This window comes from Thyridium curvatum, assembly GCF_004353045.1.
Source record: "Thyridium curvatum strain D216 chromosome Unknown NODE_20_length_475153_cov_84.797782, whole genome shotgun sequence".
Taxonomy (NCBI): domain Eukaryota; kingdom Fungi; phylum Ascomycota; class Sordariomycetes; order Thyridiales; family Thyridiaceae; genus Thyridium; species Thyridium curvatum.
The window spans coordinates 181,813-202,140 of NW_022156775.1; the positions used below are offsets into that span (position 1 = coordinate 181,813).

The 20,328-nt window shown below is 54.3% G+C and overlaps 4 protein-coding genes across 4 annotated transcripts; 1 reads left to right on the forward strand and 3 right to left on the reverse strand.

The window, feature by feature from the left end:
* Positions 1 to 289: 289 nt before the first annotated feature.
* E0L32_004280 (uncharacterized protein) lies at positions 290 to 2,010 on the reverse strand (the record flags this gene model as incomplete). Its single annotated transcript, XM_031138673.1, has 2 exons — positions 290 to 1,934; positions 1,997 to 2,010. 2 exons carry the CDS (start codon positions 2,008 to 2,010, stop codon positions 290 to 292), a joined length of 1,659 nt encoding a protein of 552 aa, XP_030997293.1.
* A 2,373-nt stretch (positions 2,011 to 4,383) lies between these two features.
* E0L32_004281 (uncharacterized protein) lies at positions 4,384 to 6,201 on the reverse strand (the record flags this gene model as incomplete). Its single annotated transcript, XM_031138674.1, has 4 exons — positions 4,384 to 5,518; positions 5,574 to 5,790; positions 5,847 to 5,914; positions 5,969 to 6,201. 4 exons carry the CDS (start codon positions 6,199 to 6,201, stop codon positions 4,384 to 4,386), a joined length of 1,653 nt encoding a protein of 550 aa, XP_030997294.1.
* A 7,924-nt stretch (positions 6,202 to 14,125) lies between these two features.
* On the reverse strand, positions 14,126 to 17,295 carry E0L32_004282 (uncharacterized protein; the record flags this gene model as incomplete). The annotated part of the gene is made up of 2 exons (XM_031138675.1): positions 14,126 to 16,188; positions 16,245 to 17,295. The coding sequence occupies 2 exons, from the start codon at positions 17,293 to 17,295 to the stop codon at positions 14,126 to 14,128; spliced, it is 3,114 nt and encodes a 1,037-aa protein (XP_030997295.1).
* Positions 17,296 to 18,663: 1,368 nt separating this feature from the next.
* On the forward strand, positions 18,664 to 20,187 carry E0L32_004283 (uncharacterized protein; the record flags this gene model as incomplete). The annotated part of the gene is made up of 1 exon (XM_031138676.1): positions 18,664 to 20,187. The coding sequence occupies one exon, from the start codon at positions 18,664 to 18,666 to the stop codon at positions 20,185 to 20,187; it is 1,524 nt and encodes a 507-aa protein (XP_030997296.1).
* Between the last annotated feature and the right edge of the window lie 141 nt (positions 20,188 to 20,328).

The following is a 20,328-nucleotide window of genomic DNA, read 5'->3' on the forward strand; positions in this document are numbered from 1 at the left end:
CAATTGACGATCAATCAGTGTAAAGTCATAAAACAGTTGCACATATAATCTTCTTTGAGCCCATGCATGCAAAGGATTGAGAGCTAGCCTTTTATCCCGCGTCTATGGCCTGCCTCGGCGCCACTATCCCGATTCTCATCTTCCGTTTTGCCGCAAGCTCTCAGCAAAGCAGCCCCCAACTCCGTGATGATGATGTGTAAATGAGGAGCCATATATACAAGTATACCAATACACACGTCCCAGGCACCCGAAAAGAGCAGATATATTCTCGTGAGATAGACCCCTCCCTTTATGCCGTGAAGTCCCACTCCTTGAACGCCTCCCTGAAAGCAGCCACGTCGGCCGTCTCCTCTTCCTCGTCCTGCACGCAGTTCTGCCAGACCGTCCTCTCCTCGAGGCGCAGCAGCTTGGCCATCACCTTGCGTCCGTACTGCAGATCGAAGTGGACGTTCTCGTCGAGCCGCATCAGCAGGCACTTGCCGATGATCTTGCCCTCCTCGGAGTCGGTGTCCTCGTCGGCCCAGATCCACACCCGGAAGTAGTCGCCCTCCACCTCGTCGCTGCTGCCAAACTCCTTGGCCTCGAGCTTCGGCAGCTTGAGGTTCTCCGCCTCGACGCGGAAGGCCGCCTCCACGAGGCCCTTGGCTACCATATCCGCCGGGACAGGGATGAACTGCCAATGTGTGTGGATGTTGCGTGCCCGACTGATCTCCCACGTCACGGCACCCAGCTTCCGCTTCGTCCGAGAGGACGTCATGGCCTGCAAAGCCTCGCGGAAGCGCGTCATCTCTTTGAATGTCCGGGCGGCCATCTCGGCGCCATCCACGCCTTCCTCTGTCATCGATGCCGCGGATATCGTAGGGGCATGTGTGAGAGGCACCATGATGAGGTGGCCCGGGAAGTCGAGGCCTTTGTCCCTGAATGTTATCGGGGTAGGAAGAGGGCCCTTGGCCGTCGCAACATATACGTCATCTCCAATACTGCAGACCATATGCGTGGGCAGGTTTGGATTCGACAGGCAGAAGAAGCACCTATCGGGGCCCGGCGGCGGCGATCGATCTCTTCTCTTCTTCCTCCGGTTGTAGCGAGAGCTGTCGTCGTGCCCATTTGCAAACCTAGAGTAGGAACCGCCATCTGCTGCAGGGCGTTTCTTCGGCGCACTGGAGTCGACGAAGGGCGCAGCAGTGGCGCCGGGCGGGATAGATGTGACTTCTTCCTTCGTAAGAGAGAATGCGTACATCGCCTTGGCCTTCGCAGCGTTACCGAAAGTAGCCAGCGACAAGAACCTTGTCAGCGCCACGCTTGAGTCGGAGTCATCCTTGTTCTTATGAAAGAAAGGCTCTCGCTCGTAGAAGAAGTCGCCCGGAGAGGGCGAGAAGTGATATCGAGGCTTCAGGGCCAACACCAGGTCGGAGATCGCGTCGCTAGTAGGTATGCTGCTCGTATCTGCTGAGAGCGTCACGCTCGAGCCTTTCCACACTGACGAGGGCCAAACGGTTGTCAGCAGGATATCGGCAGAATTCGCGCCTCGCAACGCCTTGGCATCATCCGCCGTGTGAAAAGGCAGATGCTGCTCTTTTGATTGACCTCCCACAATCGTCGGGTCTAATCGCCCGCCCAGTGTGACAATTCGAACACCCTCCGAGGTCTTGGTAATGCTACGCTTGCCCAAGAAGTGCAGGTTCTCGCAAATCTCCTCATCTTTCTCGATCTTGGCCACAATCCGATCAGGCAGCGCTTTCGTCCCGACCGTGAAGTAGGTAGAGACTGGAACTGATATACGTCCGTCGAGGAGCTGCGAGACAGTCTCGTCGTCGTCGTCGGCAAAGAGGTCACCTGTAACGATAGCAAAGGCGAACTGATTCTTGGCGTGCAGAGCTGCGAGCTTGCTGAAGGCCGTCTGTAGCTGGCCATTGACATTGCCTAGCACAAAACTTGAGGTAAAGGTCAGCTCTGGCCAAATGGAAAGCCCAAAGATCGATCAGTGAGGGCTCACATTTTGGGCGCCATGATGGGGAAATCGAGACGAGTCGCGCGCCTGCAAAACGCAGAGGTTGGCGACAGGTGCAGCTATCTTGCCCAGTAGTCAGGCCGTCGCGAAGTCTTATGGGCCACAGATCTGGATGGATCTCATTCAATTGAAGATTCCGTGCCAGGTCCAGAGTCAAGTAGTGTAAGAGCAGCCCTCACAGGCTGGTGAGATGAAATAAGCTTGATGGGACTTTGCGACGAGAATCGCGAATCGTGAAATCGTGAACATGAAGATTCAGTGGAGCCCACCACCTACCAAATCCTAATCTAATCGCCAAAATGACAAGGTCTTATCTTATCAGCAGCCCAAAAACCCGCCGAGGCAGTTGCCCCACACACCGGCCCCGACCTCCGGACTCGACCCGGACTCCAAACCCAAATCGGAAAGCTCACATGCCACAGCGATTTTAACAACGGGGCGGCGGGCAAGCGACCGTCTCGTCTCGGTCTCCCATAATTTCGAGCAGGCTCGGGGAGGCAATCCCAGAAGGGAGCTTCCAGCCCACTAGGTAGTTTATCTCTCTCAGCCCGCTCATCCCCCAGCTGGAATGCTCTATTTCCCGAGCAGAAACGGTATTTAGGGGTCCTGCCGCTGAGGCTTTGCCACCGCAAACCTAATCGACACCGTGAGGCATGTGCCTAATGGGGCTCTTTTCAAAAAGACTGACGCCGTCTACCTACTCTGCGGTCGAATGTCCGACTGCGGCCATTCCTTGGTTCTCCTAGTGAGCCAGTAACACTCCCACGTATCCCCCAAGGTTGCCGGGACGAGAATAGACCAAGCCAGAGTAATCGACCGGACCGAGTCTTGTCTCGTAATTTAGCACTTACCACACCAAGGAGCAGATCACCTCACGGCCAGGTCCAGGCCAACTCTAGAGAATTTGCTCTTTATTCCAGACTGTGACTACAAGCCATAGTAAAACCACGATTCCGGTCTCGCCCAACTACCAAATTCCCTTCCAAGAGAAGGGATACCAAGTTGGAGATCGAGACCCTAGATACAGTGTGGTTCAGAGTAAGGTTCGGTATTGTACAGACGAAGGCCCCTCAAGATGAAAAAAACCGCCCATGTGTGACAATCTTTCTTCTCCTCTCCCTTCTCCTCGTTCTGATAGTTTGCCCCCCGTCTGAATCCCGGGACGCTGGTGATGATGATGATTAAGGCCTGCTGCCGGTACAACACTTTCCTCTCTCTGTAATGTTACGGTGGGCCTTCCGTCTCGGTCCAGTCTTTCTGGTGCCGTCAAAAGAGTATTCTACAAGAAAAAAGAGCGGCTCAAATTGAGCGCAAAGGCGGCTCCAGGCGACTATTTCACACCTAGGTTTCCGCAATGAGCAACCATCGGATATCGTCATAGTTGTGTCGTTGAATCGTAAGAAAAAAGTTCGGGAAAGGAAAGAAGGTATGATGCCGAGTTGATCCGATATGCGGACCGAACTCTTCGTGTATCGCGTCGATCTGTTATCATTTCGTACATAAAAGTAAAGTCGGGAGGATGATCTCCGCAGAGTTTGTGTGGTATGTCGGTGCCGCGAGAGGGAGGCGTCCAATGAAGGAGTCCGTCTCGTCGGCGAGGTGAGGTCCATCGTATCGCCATGATTGTTGGCGAGTGGACGAGGAATATGTCTGGGTATTGACACCCTGATCGTGGCTGAGAGCCTGGTGGTGGGTGTGCTATTACGCACACTAGAGCAAGAACAGTGCGGTATGGATATTTCCGACTGCGAGCTGGTGGTGGCAGGTAAAGGTGACTACGAGGTCCAGGGATGATGGAGCCTATTCGAGAGTCGAGGTAGGGTGGGCGGTAGGTAGAGATGAACATGATGCTGAAGCCACCAAGCACATGCTGCTGTGCAGAACAAAGTAAAGGAGGATATGGAAAGCAAGGAAAACATGGCTGATGCAACCAAAACAATCGAACGCCTCTCAGATGCCAGATCCAAGAGCGAGCTCGGCGACAGTGCCAAGGGCGATGCGATGATATGCCAATGAGTCTAATGCCGGGATGTGTATGAATGCCGAAACAAGGTCCGCAAGATGCAAATACCCGCTGCAAAGTAAGGCAGACAATCAAATATGGCGGCTGAAGCACGCTGCGTGATGCAAAGACCTGGTAGATGCAAAGCAAATGCATATGCATGCTGAGTCAAACAGGTGAAGATGTAGTTGGGAGAGTGTGGGAAGATCCGGAACGCCGACCGCGATGAACCTTGAGATGACTCGGATATGAACAACTTTTCTCGACTCCCCACGGTACGGCGAGTACGTCTATCGGTCGCGCTGAAATCGGAGATTTCGCAGCAACAAAACGTTACGCCAGAACCATGTCGGAGTCAGCCCACAAGGAATCAGTAGGAAGCCATCCGCCTAGCATGGCAACGTTCACTGCCAAGAATGGGCGAAGCTCCAACCATCATGGAGATATCCTCGCGCGTCTGGCCCCGGCCGGGAGCGGTCGGGGAGTCGTTCATGTAGCGGTCGGTCTGTCCACAGGCGAATGTGGCAGCACGGCTGAGCCCCTTCCGGTTCTGACGGAGACGGCCCATCTCACGCTCGCAGGTGAATGCATGTTCGGCTGCATCCATCTCGACATAAGCCTGGGGCTCGCACCTGGACGCGTGCTCCGCGAAGAACCCACTGTATCCCCCCTCTAGGATGTAGACGTCGGGATAGGTCAGCCTCGGGTAGCATTCAGCGTTGGCAGCACGATCCTGGGCACGGATGTGACGGGCCATGAGGGGTGCTCGGTGAGCCGAGTACTCGCAGTGGAAAATTAGCAGAGTCCGTCCTTCCATGGGCGTTCGGAAGAGGTGAGAAGTGAGAAGGTCTTTGTCGTTGTAGTTGATAGCGCTGCCAATGTGCCCTCCCTCGTACTCGTACTCGAAACGGCAGTCGATGACTAGCTTGCTATCAAAGTGTTCGTTGTACTTGCCGTCGAGCACTTCCAGCAGAGTCGACCTGTCGATGCGGGGAATGCTGTCGGTAGGATCGTCCGGTAGGAAATGAGGCAGGACAGGCTCGCGGGGCTCCTCGATATCCATGACTGCAGCAAGGATCGGGGGCGAGGACTCGTCCTTCTTGGGCTTGATCATGTCGACGGGGTTCTCAAACATGCTCAACGAGCGGCGGTACTGCTTACGCGGCCGTGCAAAGGGGTTGGACGGCCGCCTCGCATGATTCGATACGGGAGAGCCATTGCGGCTAGCCGAGGCACTGCTTAAGCTGGCAAAGTTGGGACGGGGCCGAACTGCGCCGGGAGCATTGAGGCTTGGGCTGTTTGCTGTCTGTGGTCGCCTCTCCTGCGGAGGAGAATCCTCGAAGCACTCGCCCAGTGAGAGGTTGCTGGGAGGCGCGAGGCGCGACTCGCCACCGAACTTGAAGAACGGCAGCTGGCTGTCCGGCTGCAGACGCGCGCTCATACCTCCGGTAGAGTAGCCCTTGGCACGAGTCAAGGAAGGCCGTCTGAGAACGGGTTTTCTACGCCTAGGAATCTGTTAGACTGAACAGTTGTTGGCTAGACGGGTAGGAGACAACTTACTCCACAACTGCCGGCTTCAGGAGTTCGGATGACGAGTGTTGCGGCAGAGGAGATTCCAGCATCATCTCGTCGTCGGCGGGCGATTGGAGAGGAGTTGGAGACTGAATCTCAATCTGTGCGACATAAGGAGCCTTGTGCGGCAGCGGCGACATGTCCATGATCTCGTCCAGCATGCCTGGAGAGGAGGTAGGTGGCAGAGGAGGGGTGGTCGCGTAGTCTACCATGGATCAGTACCCCTTGTCCAAATATGTCGGTGCCAACACGTATGCATACCTCTCCCTTCCGCCGCAGCCATCACATTTGCCGTGAACAAGGAACGCCGAGGAGTCGGGAAAGAAGGGCTGGCTTGTCAGCTTAACAAATCCTGACAGAAAACAGACGCGACTTGCACCAACCTAGCGTCTTCTATCCTAAAGTTTTGAGACAGGTCTGCGGCCAGACTTCCTGCAGGGGAGGAGCCGTGTACGGGCTTGATATTGAAGTAGTCGGGGTTAGACCTGAACTGTGGCCGGAAGTTGAAAAGTCCCGTTTCTCTGGGCTGGATCTGTGGCTTGGGGCAGAAGATGTCCCGCTGTCCGAAGAGGGACGTGGGCCGGTGCATGGCGGCCAGAGGTGAAGAGGTCTCCATATTGGTGAATTGTTCAATTCCTCGCAAGGGGCGAGGAAGAACTATGGAGAAGGAATGGGTGAAGGTGGGAGGAGGTTGGTTGGGTCGAGCTCGAGATGCCTTGCATAGAGGTCTGTTCGAGTCTCTGGCAGCAAACGGACTGGGCGAGGCGATCGGCAGTGACCTGGGTCGTCGATATACAAAGGTCACAGCAAGTGAATGCTGCAACTAGTTCGAGGGTGAATTGTTGTCAAGTCCGCCGTGCAATTGCAGAGAAAGTGTGCCGTTCTGCTGTCGTACGCAAAGTATGCAGGAAGCTGTACGACGAGTCGAGGCGGGGACGGTGGTTGCTACGGGCGGTGGTGCCTGTGGGGTGGGTTGGCGAGTAGCGGACTTTAAGAAGACCAAAAGAGCGAAGACATTGAGGTCTTGAATTCTTTACACAAACGAAAAAAAGGAAAAACTGTCTGTTCGCGGAGATCAATGCTGCTGCTCTTCTGCCTGCTTCCGGCTCGGCTGTCGAAAAGGGTTCTTGCGTCGAGGTTCCGGCAAGGACTATCAAACGCCGCCAGGGGAGCGGGTGTAAGACGTTGTGCTGTGCTGTCGGGCGGGAAAGCTGGACGGCGGCAGACAGGCTCTGGGGTTCCTGGCGTTTGGTACCAAAGATATACAAGTGCTCTGCGCAGACTTGTCCCAGAGGGAGAATACGAGAGAGAGTACACTTTGTCCTGGGCCCCGACGAAGCACGAAAGGCAGTCAATAGTACCAATCGAAGGTCGACGAGCGGGTGAGGAAAGGGAAGAGAAGGACGACGAAGATGGGGATGTGCAATTAAAATCGATTTCGTCGCCCTGGTGGAGAGCACAGAGCAGCAGCGCTTCCCAGCAGCCAGGTTGTCAGGGGAGATGTTTCCAACCAGCGGCAGCACCAGCAGGTTCGGTCACAGTTGGAGTGGGTGGAGAGAGAGGTCCTTGACAAGGCCCAGCGAGTCCCTAGCAGGGTGGGGGAGCTTTTTCTTTTCGTCGGTGGAGTTTGAGGTGGTGTTCTTTTTCTCGCTCCCCCTGCCCTGCTAAAAGCTGGCCTAGCTTCCCTCTTCTCTCAGTCGCCCTCGGCCGGGCGAATGCGCCAAAGGGCTTGGAACCACCAAAACCGAGCCAACCAAGCTTACACGCCAGCCAGCCGACGGCGCACCCCTGTCCGTCGTTAGCGGTGCATCCAGGCTTTTGCTAGGTTCCCTGGGGAGGTGTGGTGGATGCATCTGAACCGCGTGCTACAGCAACTGCTCTAGCGGGATTAGCTGCTCGTCTAAGCGCTACAAGTCAGCCCAACCACGGCCGACGGCCGCCATTGTCGCTATCCACACTTGCATCATTTGACAGGGCCCGATCAGAACTATCGCAGCAGATCAAGATTTCCCAGTTCTCGCTGTACGTCAACGACGCAGCTCTGTAACAAGCTTGCTACTGAGCATGTATGGAATCTGTAGGTACGCCGGAAATGTGCGTAACGTGCGAGTGCCGGACCGGCTGCAATTCGGTGCATTAGCTAGCTGGCAAGGCTCCCGTGTTCTGCTGAAACAGGCAAGCTTCAATTGCTATTACTGCGATGGAGAGACACTGCGGATCGAGGCCCCTTCCGCCGTAGCGGCCCAGAGGTGGGATCGGCCTGTGAGTTCTGAGACCACGACCCAGTTGAGCTGCTTGAACTCACGCTGCTAACCCAAGAGGGCAACCGCCTGCGTGGTTGCTGGGTTGAAGCTAGAAGCGGCTTTCCGATAATGGCTGAGACATTCAGTATACTCGGCCCATCGAGATGCCTTCCTTCTGTGTGCTCGAAGTGCCGTGCAGTCGTGCTCCTCCTGCCTTACTGTGCCGAGGATGGTCTTCTGCTCGCGCGCCACAGTGCACATTCGACAGCGGCCGAGTCAGCGCTGGCATTCCATGACGGCAGGGGCTTGGACTTCGGAGCCTTTGCAACTGGCGACATTTATTCACTTAGTCTCCATTGCTGCAACCCTCGAAAACCCCAAGGCTACTACTTGATACATCATTTCGCCCCTGGAATTTGGGTCCAGCAAGGAAATGAGTGAGATCCTTAGGGGCGATTGCCAGCCTTAGTCCGAGCCTCGAGATATCGGAGCCTCCTTTCTGTTCTTCAATTCGAGGCGAAGTTGTCTGCTGACTGTCGTCAGCACGGAACTGCCAAGCTCGGTGTTTGAAGGTACGAGGTAGGTCAACAGTCAACAAATGGCTTGTGTCAGATTCTCGATACCCTTGCAGCTACCTAGCGACCAAGCCTCCAGCTCTTTGGGTGTTTCACAAGGGAGCAGACCAGCGCCGAGTATCACCAGAAGCGGGCCAAGGCTCTGCTCTGCATCAGACTTGATAGCCTACCACGGTCCAGTCATCTCGCTGGACCCTTGATTCGATGCCCAGGCGTGAATTGAACCTCGATTCAGTCAAGTACATCAAATAAATTAAAAATGAACCATTCTTCAAGTGCTTAGGTGGTCCTCCTTCGATTCAGGGAACATGCCTACCGGCGCAACGGTCAAGGGAAAGTCCCAAGATCAAATTAAGCCGAATGCCTCCTTCCTCGCGCCATCCCGCGTCCGAGATTACAGACAGCGCTCCCTCGCACGCCACAGCGCTTTCAGTGAAGGTTTAGCGCCGCGATATGGCCCCGAAAGCCCTGGGTTTGGCGTCAGGCAGATCTCTGATCAGCGCCATACCCGCGCTGAGGAATGTGCGTAATTGCGTTCAATCTTCTCTAGGGCCCCATTGCACCTGTTCGCGGCGAAATGCATTCATCACGGTTCAACTCTAATCTTCCCCACCAGCATTTTCCAGATCAGGAACAGGTTTGGTAAGTTTGTGTGTACTTTAACTACCCGAACCAAACTACGCTACTGTATGGAGATTGGAGAAGGTATCCGTGGGACGTACTCGTACGGAAACAGAGCGAGGAAGAAATAGGACCCTTCAAATGGATGAAGCCGCTCTATCACCAGACCAGGTGGCTCTGGCAATGGAGCTGAGTCCCGCCCCGAGTCTCCATTGCCCCATCTCGCATCCCGCAGGGCTACAGGGGCAGATGTTTCAACACACTCACATATTCGTATGTGCTGGCTGTCCGAGAGCCGGCAGGACGCATTGTGTTTACCCCAGATCTAATGAGGCCCGTCAGATGGCCATCGACAGTTGCCTCATTCATCAGACCTCGAAACAGCCCATGGCCACGCCTCGGTTTCACCACTATCTCGCGACAGAGAGAAGGAGGCCCAGAACCTTTGGGAGATCCGTCGGCGAGCTAGAGGCGACAACTGCCCATCGTCACTGCGTCAGAACATTCCTCTCTGTCCTTTAGACCCCGGTCGGCTTGATAAGGCATCACCCCGGCAGCTAAGGTCCAGGGTAGCTCCACCACTTTGTCCCTGTGGCTTTTCTTCCCTTCTCTGCTCCCCTGCCTCTTGCCAGAGTGGGCGCGTCAACTGGGCAATGAAATGGGATGCCGTCTCTCATTGGGCCGTGTCCGACATTCCAGCTTGGTTGCCAACGGAGAGCGTCTTGAGGACCTACGAACTCTCATTGGATCGCTGTTAATCCCCGGATGAAAAAAAGTTAGACGAGCGTGGCACTGGAATGCAGAGAAGCACGGCGGTAACTGTCTCGGGTTTCCCTACCGTTGCTTGACCTTCAAAGACATCCACAGTGTCATTCGCGATTCATTTCGATATGAACGTGACGAGAAGATCTTGGCCTTGTAATGCCATGGCATTCGCTCGCTTCAAGGTTGGAGGAGAGTAATACCTCGAGTTGTCGGCGTGCTTATTGCACGGCCATTCACGCCTCAGCGATACAGAACAGCCTGCATGAGACTGCATCAATAAATAAGCCCAGTGGAGGAAAACTGCTGATGGTCACGGAGGTATCAGACGTGTGCCGTTCTACCTATCTACCAGCCAGTGCACGAGCACGTACGGAGTACGAAGCATGTCTGGCTTTTTCGAAATAAACAAGCCCAATCCCCAACTCTGCTGCCAACATGTCATGCAAACATACGAGTCGCATGGTCTCTTCTTGCATGCGCACGTTACAGAATCCGGCCAGCGTCCCAGTCTTCTGATCATCCCACACGCTACGGAGAATTTTTGAGTCTGCTAACACCAAGGGTGTCATACAATATCGCAGCTCGCTCCTTCACTCACATGCACATGGCCCGGAAGCGGGTTGTCTTGGTGTGCACACCACATCAAAGCTTAACCCTCGTCCAGAAGCCTATTTTTTTCGTGTCAAGAGCTCTGGATTCCCCAAACAGACATGGCACTTGGGCCTGACAATGGCGATTTACCCGATTAGGGAGGGCTGTCCATCTTCGATCCCTCATCGGCGTCGAGATCCAGCGGGCCTGGCAGACGTCATTTTGGTGTTTTTCTAGGCCAAAAGAGGGTCCCCCAAACGCGTATTTTTCGCGGAGGTGCTCCAGCCATATCGTCATTCCGCGCAAATCATCATTCAACCTTGACTCCGGATGCCCTGATTTTGATCCAAAATCTTGATATCGAGATCCATCTCCAACACGAGATCTCCTGGTCATGCACGCTGCGCTCGTGGCGGTGAGATCTCTTCTTCCGACGGCGAAGCAGATCTCACTAAGACCAGCTTCACTGACAAGGAACCAGCTTGCCGTAAACAGATGTTTGTTTACTCCGGACTCACCGTGAGCCTGCAGGCGGATCTCACCCCTTGCTTCACCCCTCATCGCTCTATCCCGGGTCCAGACGGGCGAAGCGCCCATGAAGCGCCCAAACTATCGAAGATCCCGTCTTTAGCTTGGGATTTTCAGCAGCTCTCATGCACCTCACCGCCACCCCTCTCCGCGCTTCTCTGACCCCGCAAGCATTAATCACATCCTTTTTGGTCAGAAATCTGACAGCGAAACACGCATTCACCTGCAAAAAGAGATTGTCAGAGCCGGGCATGGGTCAGAACTCTGGCCCCCTCTGGTCTCTCGGCCATCCAATAGACGGGACCAAAGCATGGGTCCCCGTGAGCGATCAAAATGAAAAGAGGAGCCGCTTCAGCTCAGCGCCAACGCAGACCCTTCGCCGCATCCGGTAGGGGTGCGTGGGTTTTCACCACTTTTCCTCACCCTCCGAGCCCGAAAGCGTCTTCCTTCTTGGGGCGGAGCAGCATCACACGCAGCACAAGGCGCACTTCAAAGACAAGCCCACCCCCGCTTCCCTCGAGGGTTTCGCATGTCTTGGCCCTTGCAACGCAACCCCTCCTTGCTTCTCCTCCTCCTTCCCATTGGACTGGCCGGTGAGACTTGTCTGCACGGTCCTGCGTGAGAATGTTTGAGATGTCCCCGGGATGTTGCGCAGAGTAAGCTCTTTGTCAAGGTCTGTTCCGCGTTCCTTTCCTTGGGGCTGCGTGCGAGACCCGTTCGTTACCTACCGATCTGCCGGTCATTCTTTTCGACAGTACCAGACTATCCGGTTTCTGACCATTGCGCATTGACGCTACCCCTCCTACTGAAGCTCTGATGCCATCCGTAATTCATGGGATGGGATGGAGCGTTGGCAGGATAGGAAAGAGGGGGATGTGAAGCTGAGGCACAGGCTTTTCAAGTAAACAAATGACGTTACGCGAACGCGACACTACTTTGGCAAAGTCAACAAAGGGCCGACCAATCCCTGTCCCGAGGTGCAGATCCTTTCGCGCAGTCAGCTGACCTGGCTTGTGAGAGTCCTCCAAGGGAGCGAGACTCGGCTCGAGAAGGACTCGGCAGATGCGGCCAGCTGGCCGAGTAATGCCCGGTTTTTCTTTCATTCTTGCAGGGGTGTCCTGCCAAATCAGGAAATTGCATCTAAGCACACTAACACCAATTTCTTGATTCTTGAAAGTCATGGCCAGGAAACTGGAAGTTTCGTGTCTGGAGCAAGCCTCTTTCATCATATATTCCAGCCGCTCGATCTCGATAACGCGAATATCGTCGATCTTATAAATTCCGCAGTCAAGAAGTCGGACAAACCAGGCTTGGGCAAGGTACCCGACTGTGCACAGATAGCCTCAGCTCAGTGTCTGCTGGAATTGATCGACACGAGCTTGATATCCAGGCACTCCCGACAAAGAATGCACTTCAGCTAGCCCGGGCCCCGGCCCTCGCAGACGAGTTGACACTCCTGCCACCGCGACCAGCTGCTGAAGAATTCAACGGTCTCGCCGAATCTGAGATGGCAAAAGATCAGCTAGGTAACTCTAGTACGAAAGGGTTTTCTTTCCATCCAACATTCTCGAACGTCCTGCTGGCACGTGGCAAATGGCTGTCAGGTCAGTCCACAATATGGAGCACACATCCACTTACCTCGTAATGCTCTATAATATCTATCCACCTGAGGGTCTTCTCCCAGGAAAAAAGCTTCTGCTCGCCAGTTTGTAGGTATGTAATTAAAGAAATAAGTGGGCAGCTTCTGTCTTCCGCCAGCTGCGCTGGATCAGACATACATAAGGCGTATGGCTTCTCGGAGTGCCATGTAGAACCTAGCCAGCCACCCAGGTATATGGTCTACGTTGACCTAGTACAGATACAGAGGATTGACATTGACATTATTAGTGGATGCTCAGCAGAGGGTCTCGTTACAATCAGTTGACAGAGACTAGTTTGGTCGGGCAACCGATGGTTTGATCTATGTGTGATATCTGACCTTCATTACATGACACACCTAGACTCAGTATTGAATGACCCAATATCCTTATCTCAACAAGAACTAGATCACAAGAGAGTATCAGCAGGAAGATCTCTCAATATTGGAAAAGAATATTTGATCCTTGACCCAAGCATGACACAGTGAAGCCATCTTGTCGCTTTGATGAGCCAACATTGGATATACACACCTTCAGGATATAATTCGCAGATGCAATCACATCACTGAGCAATGTCTAAATATGTGATGCTTTTGTCTACCCACGTATGTCGTCTCGGGTCTCCCACATTTTCCAGAGTAACCCATCTGTCCGTCAGCAATAATGTCAGTTGACTATAGTATATATCAGAACACAGTAGAACTATCCAGCAAGTGATTTCGAGTTCAGGAGCTGCATTCTTCACTGCATGTACTAACAACTGTCAGAATTAGGGAAAGAGATGGTTGTTCCCTAGTATCGGGCCAGGCTTTGATAGCTCGTACTTACACGTGTGTGTCTTCCAGTGATATCGAGCTGTAAATGCATGTTTTTCTGTCCCCATCAAAGGTTTGGAAAGGCCAGCATGAAGTAAAAGACTCACTACTCGTTGTGATTAACTACCTCTCACTGTGAGAAGGGATGCTGTAGTGAATGTTTTTATCATTAATAGACAAGACGAGCTTGCTTGTTGAAGCTTAGAAGAGTTCTTGTGCAAACGCTTCAGTCTGACTTATCGCATTCTAAAATACAGAGCTTCAAGCGGACTATTGTAGATCCCTCTACGATAATAATTGTGTCCTTGTTGCTGGGAATCTCTCTTTGGAACAAGGCATTGTATACATTGTGACTCTTCAACTATGTCTAAGTACCAGTGTAACTCGATTTCAACCTGACAGGTTGCCCAAAGAATGAAAACATCATTGAATAGACTGCAATGGATCAAAACTGGTTTGAAGGGACTGCAGATATAGATCCTGACATAGTTTCTCGACTTTCGGGTGTCGACTCTCCATTCATTGCGAGCAGGCTATCTCTTCCTCAACAATACTCCATCTTTCTCCTATCAAAGTGTAAAAGCCTCAAGCACACGTCACTTTCACAAAGACTATGAATAACTAAACCCTCGACAAAGCAGACCTTTTGCACATAGAAAAGGCTTTCGATGTGTGCAGTTGCAAACAGCATATCTCACATTGAACGTATTTTATAAATCTATCTACAAGCTCTGGGTATCTTAGTTCAGTTCAGGCCAAACCCCCCTACGACGCCTTCACCGTCGAACTAGCCGCCTGGCACCAGTTGATCCAGTCCGTGAAGAAGGAAGCCCGCACCCCGAGCCCCTCGAGCACCCACCGGTCCTGCGTCTCGGCGTACACCTCGCGGATGACGCGGTAGTTCTCGCGGTCGACGGCGAAAAGCGTGGCCGCGACGGCTAGGCTGGCCGCCGAGACGGCCTGGGCGAACGCGCGGCTCTCGCCCGGGTCATTGGCGGCCAGGTGGATCGCCCTGAGCTGCGCGACGGCGGCGTCGACGTCGAGCTCGTCGTCCGCGGCGGCGGCGGCGACGGCGTCGTTCTTCTTGGCCTTCTTGAGCAGCTTCTGCGCCTCGTTGATGATCTTGACCGCCTTGTTGGACAAGGGCCATTCCTTGGTCGTCTGGATGAGCTGCAGGAGGGGCACAAAGATCGTGAAGACGAGCCCGTTGCGGACGGGCGCCTCCTTCTTGACGTACACCTCGAGGAGATCCAGGACGCGGTGCTTGAACCCGATGACCTGCTTCTTGGCCTCTTCGCGGTCCTTTTTCTTGGTCGTCTTGGACTTGAGCAGCTTGAAGTGTCCAGACAGCTGCTCGTCAAGAGCGAGCATCTCGGAGTCACTCATGTCGACATCATCGTCGGACGACTCTGCTTCGTGATCCTTGTCCAAGGTGTGAGACACATTGAATGTCTTCATCAGCAAAGCTTCCAGATCGTCACCCTTCTTCGAAGCAGTGCCGTCATCAGTTTCCTCGCCATCCTCGTCATCCTCGTCATCAGACTCGCTTTCATCTTTGGACTCGGCATCATCTTCATCTTCATCATCAGAATCTTCCTCGCTTTCTCCATCTGGGGTTGAGGCCTCGTCATCGTCATCCTCGACATCCTCCATGCTTTCGTCCTCGTCCTCATCCTCCATCTCACCCTCGCCAGCATTGAAGATCGAATCCAACCCCCTTTGGCTCTCGCTCGCGGCAAGGATGTCCGTCAGAAGCTCGAGCGCCTTCTGGCTCATCAAGGGGCTGAAGGACTCAAAGACTTGGATCGAGGCGTTCCTGGTCAGAGTCGACGAGCCAGCTAGTATTGCAAGGAGCACTTCCACTAGAATTTCGGAAATATCCAAGCCATCGACTTTGTCCTTGCCATGAAGCTTCTCATAACATTCCTTGGTATCTCCAAGAACCTCGATAGCATCAGAACCTGGATCGTTGTAGAGCTGCAGGATAGCGACTGCATGCAGCACAGCGAGACCCTGGTCGGGGCCGCTGGCAGCAGAGTCGCCTCCTTTTTTGACCAACTTGCGGAGTCTCTTAGAGGCATCGACCACTTCAGACTTGATCTCGTCAGCCATCGCGATTACGTCGGAGTCAATTGACAGAATGGTGCTGCAGAGGGCAGGGAAGTCTGCAGGTCTTTTAAGGAGGTGTCCAACGGCTGACATGAGCTTCGTGCGGCAAGCTTCCTGTATGGCCGGAGAGGGGGCTGCGCCTTTCTTGCCGGGCTTCGGGTATGCCAGGTTGGCAAGTTCCTGTAAAGCCAGGCCTCCAGCGGATGGAGCGTCGGCGGCATCATCATCGGCTGCCAGACCAGTCTTGCTGACAAGCCTCGCGAGATAGTCGGCATAGGTCTGCGTTCGCTTCTGCACGTCATCTTCCTCCTTGCCAGCATGCAAAACGCACTGCTTCAGGACCTTAATGACATCACTGGCGTTGGCCGCGTTGGCGTGCTTGAGCAGCTTCTCCACGGGCTTGGCCCCATCGCCTCCCGCCTCGACACGCTCGTCAAAGTTGTAGATACCGTGCTCTCCGAGTAGGCCCCGTAAGGTCGGTGCGAGGAGGACAGGGTGCGCCTCAACAGTCTTATCCAGAGATTTGAGAACCTGTATAGCCATGCGATGCAGTCTCGTACCCGCATTGGTAGTCTGATTCGTTATACATGTCATGAAGTTCTTGCTAAAGAGGTCCTGCAGCATTTCTGACTGCCAAGCGGCCTCTCTGTAGAACTTCTGAAAAATCTTGAAGCCAGTGATCTTCTGAAAGTCAGAGGCGTTCTTGGAAAAGTAGCTCTCTGTTGATGTGTTAGCCAAAGCTCGTTTCAGTGGTACGGAAGTACATGAAACGTACGATCGATAACCCTATCCCAAAACATTTTGAATTCGTCCTGAGTACCAGGTTTCCCGGACGTTGCAGCTTTCACAAAATGATTCAGAAGCAGGTCCCATGTGAACGCCAGTTGATTTGCTGCACTTCCTGCGACCCCTGATGCGGCGGACTTGTCGGCACCCTCGCCCTCAGTCTGGCCGCTCCCCTTGAGAACTGCCGCGACCTCTTGCAGAGATTTGGATGAAAAGGGGTCTGTCCACGGCTTGGGAAGCTTCAGGTCGGGGAAGCGATCTGCCGCGATTAGCCATATTCCCAGTCCTTCTGGTGTCTTGGCCAATCCTGCTTCCGTGATCTCAGCCAGTGTCCTATGCACCTCCTCCTTTTTCATCTGCGGTATGGCTTGGGCTATGACGAAGCCAGTCTGCGGTCGGAGCCAGACTTTCTTCTTGGTAGCCTTGAGGAGCAGTTCGAGGACGGTGTGCCATCGTTTGGGTTTGTCAAACAGAATGCCAGCTTGAACAAAGCTTTGGAGGCCAAAGAGCTGGCCCCAGTAGTGGTCTCGTTCTTCTTGTCCTGGGATGTTTCCTGTTGGATGTGTCTTCTGCACCAGCAATTCGAGGACGGTAACGAAGTCAAGCCCGGGGTATTTGGAGGTCGCCAGAGCCTTGTCGCCATGGAGTTGACTCATGATCTCGGTTAGCGCGTAGCTGAAGCCGACACGCGCAGCATCGTTGCCACTAGCCAGGCCGCGGAAGAGGCGACGCTCGAGATGGCGCCTCAGAACGGCTTCGGGCACACCTTCACCACCCAACAGCCCTCCGATGATGGCCGCAGCAGCCCCAATGCGGTCCTCAACATCTTCGCTGCCGAGAAGCTTGTAGAGCAGCCTTTCCCTATCATGATCTTCTCTCGACAAGTTCTCGGGAAAGGGAGTGGTGTCGTTGAAGAGTTTCTGCTTCTCGGCCTTGGAGACAGCGTGTTCGTTCTTGGTGTTTTCGACTTTGGACTTCTTTGGTATTGGGAGACTCCCGGTGAGGGTATCCCTCACGGCGCGCTTTCGTTTCGAACCCATTGCTTTCAAGCAATTGGAGGGATTCCGACGTCAAGACAGAAACAGATGCAGGCGTGCGTAGGCAGTTTGCTGAACCCCACTGCTACCTTCAGTACCAGCTCCAGACTTTTTTTTTGTTGGAGCTGCGGGTTTTGCCATGTCTCACCGCCGCTGCGATAAGGCATGTTGGACGATAAGGTCAGGGTAGCGCACCCAGCTGTGCCCCATGTACCAGCCTAGGTATGCCCCTCCCTTGCTCGATTGTGCTAAAGATCGAGTGTTGACAGCATCCTTGATGCGACAATAGCAGCCTTGAAATGGCGAACCTTTGCACACTAGTTCACCTATCTGGATCTAATGACAGTCCAACACCCACTCTCTCCGCTCTTTTGACTTTGATCCTTTGCTGCTTTTGGCCATGACGAGCATCTCGGACTCGGCCACTGCCTTGTTTGGTGTTGCGAGCACTCGACTACTCGGCCTTAAAGAGTCCCGACATCAATACTTGTATAGACAGAACTGGACTGGAATCGCGGGGAGCAGAGTCAAAATGCTAAGACAGGTCTCATAACATCTGGGTACGATGCCACCAATCTGGGAACGACAGCACAACTGGTCGCGGCCCACAAAGGGCAAAGCGATCGTTGCTCTCCCTGCGAGATTGTCAACTCAGTTGCAGGCCAGGCCGAGCCCACTCCTCCTGGCGTCCATCCCTTGCTTACATTCCTGGAGCGCAATCTGCGAGTGCACAATTTGCCTCACGCAACGGTCAATAATGCCCAAAAGAAAGGAAACTATCGCGTACCTTGCATTCATTTCATCGCACTAGGAAATGCCGGGTGGCGCCAGAACCCACGATTGCTTGTCTGACTGGCCGGCAAAGCGTCCTTCGGTCTTGCTAGCACTGGGATCTGTCATGGTGCTCAGGAATCTGGGCTCCATTTAGTCTGCGTGAAGGGGACGCGACGGCGCGCGGCACCATCCAACAAATGTCTCTCCCTCAGCTCAACTCACGCCTTTTTGGTGTTTGAACAAGGAACTGCCTCCCACGATCGGCATGCTCAGACAGCGGCACACCCACGAGGTAAGGCACTTGAGACTACTTGTCATGGAACGTACAATGAACCGGTGGGTTCTATTTCTGTCGCGAGCAATGCCAGTCCCTTTCATGTAACTTTTGGCGAACCTAGACACTCTTCATATCATTCTACGCTTGGCTTCCTCCTCTCTGACTTGTTTCTTTCTCTTGATCACCATACATTCATTTATTGATTTCACATTTGCATTGCGTGTGTTTGTATCGGCCCAGGGGCCAGGATTCTCTCCTCTCGTTTCCATGCTACTGTCTACCGCTGGCAGAATCAAAGCCTCATTTACAAAGCCATTGAGATGATGGCCTTACATGCCCGCAGTCGTCGGTGCTCGAGCCTGGCGCTCATTGTCATATTCGTTACCGTGGTGGTCTATCTTGTGAAATCTGCGGCCCTTGTGCCTCGGGCAGAACAGACTCATTACGCAAGATCGCCAGTCAACAAGACGTCTATCAACCCGATGCAGCCGCCCGAAGATGTCGTCGGCTTCTGGCGGGAGCTCGTTCGCACGATGAAGCAGCACGAGCCGGTGATGCCCGCCATCGAAATCCAGGGCGGGCAGCCAGCCGAGTATGAAATGGTTTTCAAGGGGACCAAGACCCAACGAGCCAACAGGGTCACCGTGGCGGGTAACAATCTCGTCCGCTTGGAGATCACACACACGCAGTTTGTCAATAGGGTCAAACAGCTATCGAGACAGATGCCCTTCGCCCGAGGTGCCAAAGGCATAGTCATGACGGCCACAGGTGACCAAGTGGGACAGGCCATCACGTCAATATTGATGCTCCGACGAACAGGCTCCCAGCTGCCCGTTCAGCTGTTTCTCTTCTCGGAGGAGGATTTTAAGAAGAACGAGGCCATCTGCCAGGGCGTCTTTCCCGCTCTCAAGACAGAGTGCTGGGTCATGGATAAGATTCTCGAGTCGTCGCCGGAAGAGATCGACCTGGAGCATTACCAGCTCAGGATATTCGCGATCCTCTTTTCCACCTTCCAAGAAGTGCTGTTCCTGGCTCATGATACCTGGCCCGTCCACAACCCCGACCGTCTCTTTGGGACTCAACCGTACAAGCTGCACGGCATGGTCACCTGGCCCGATAACTGGCTCTCGACTACCGCACGCGAATTCTATGACATTGCCGCCGTCCCCGTCCCGGACGTCTTGGAGAGGCGCAGCGCCGACCCGAGCATCGTCATGTGCAACAAAGCCAGCCACGCGCGCAGCATCATGCTCGCGGCGTACTACAACGTCTTCGGCCCCCGCATCTACTACCCCCTGCTGCAGCAGGGCGCCGCCACGGTCATCGACAAGGCCGAGCACTCGGACAGGGACACGCTGACCAACGCCGCCATCGCCATGGAAGAGAAGTTCTACGACGTCAAGACCAACGTCGCGCAGGGGGGTAGGCGCCTCAACGGCGAGTACCTCGCCGTCATGAACAAGCAGGCCGACCCGTGGGAGGACTACCGGCTGTTCGGCGACGGCAAGAGCGGCGCCGCCAAGGAGGCGCGCAAGGACCTGCGGAACCTCGGCGCCGACGGGCGCGAGATGCGCGCGCGCACGCTGTTCATCCGCCACGATGGCGTCAAGCTCGACGTCAAGCGGCCCCTGCGGGCGCTGTCGGCGCTGTTCGACGTCGACCAGCAGGACGGGCGGCACGCGCGCCTGTGGGGCCCCGAGAGCGAGCTGAACCTCGAGGCCGGGTTCGACGTGGAGAAGGGCCTGTGGGAGGAGTTTATCGATGCCGACTGCGCGTCGACGTTCCTGTCGCACGAGTGCGAGCAGCTGGAGAGGTACCTGGTGGATGTGTTCTATACCGTTTAAGGGAGAAGGGGGGAGGCCCCTCTAGAAGTAGATCTGAGAAGCGTTTCGCGTCTTCATGTAGTAAATTTGATACCCATGCTTACTATGTCTTGTCGTTACACGTCCAATGCTGCTGTCGATCGAGGTGCCAGTGATGAGCAT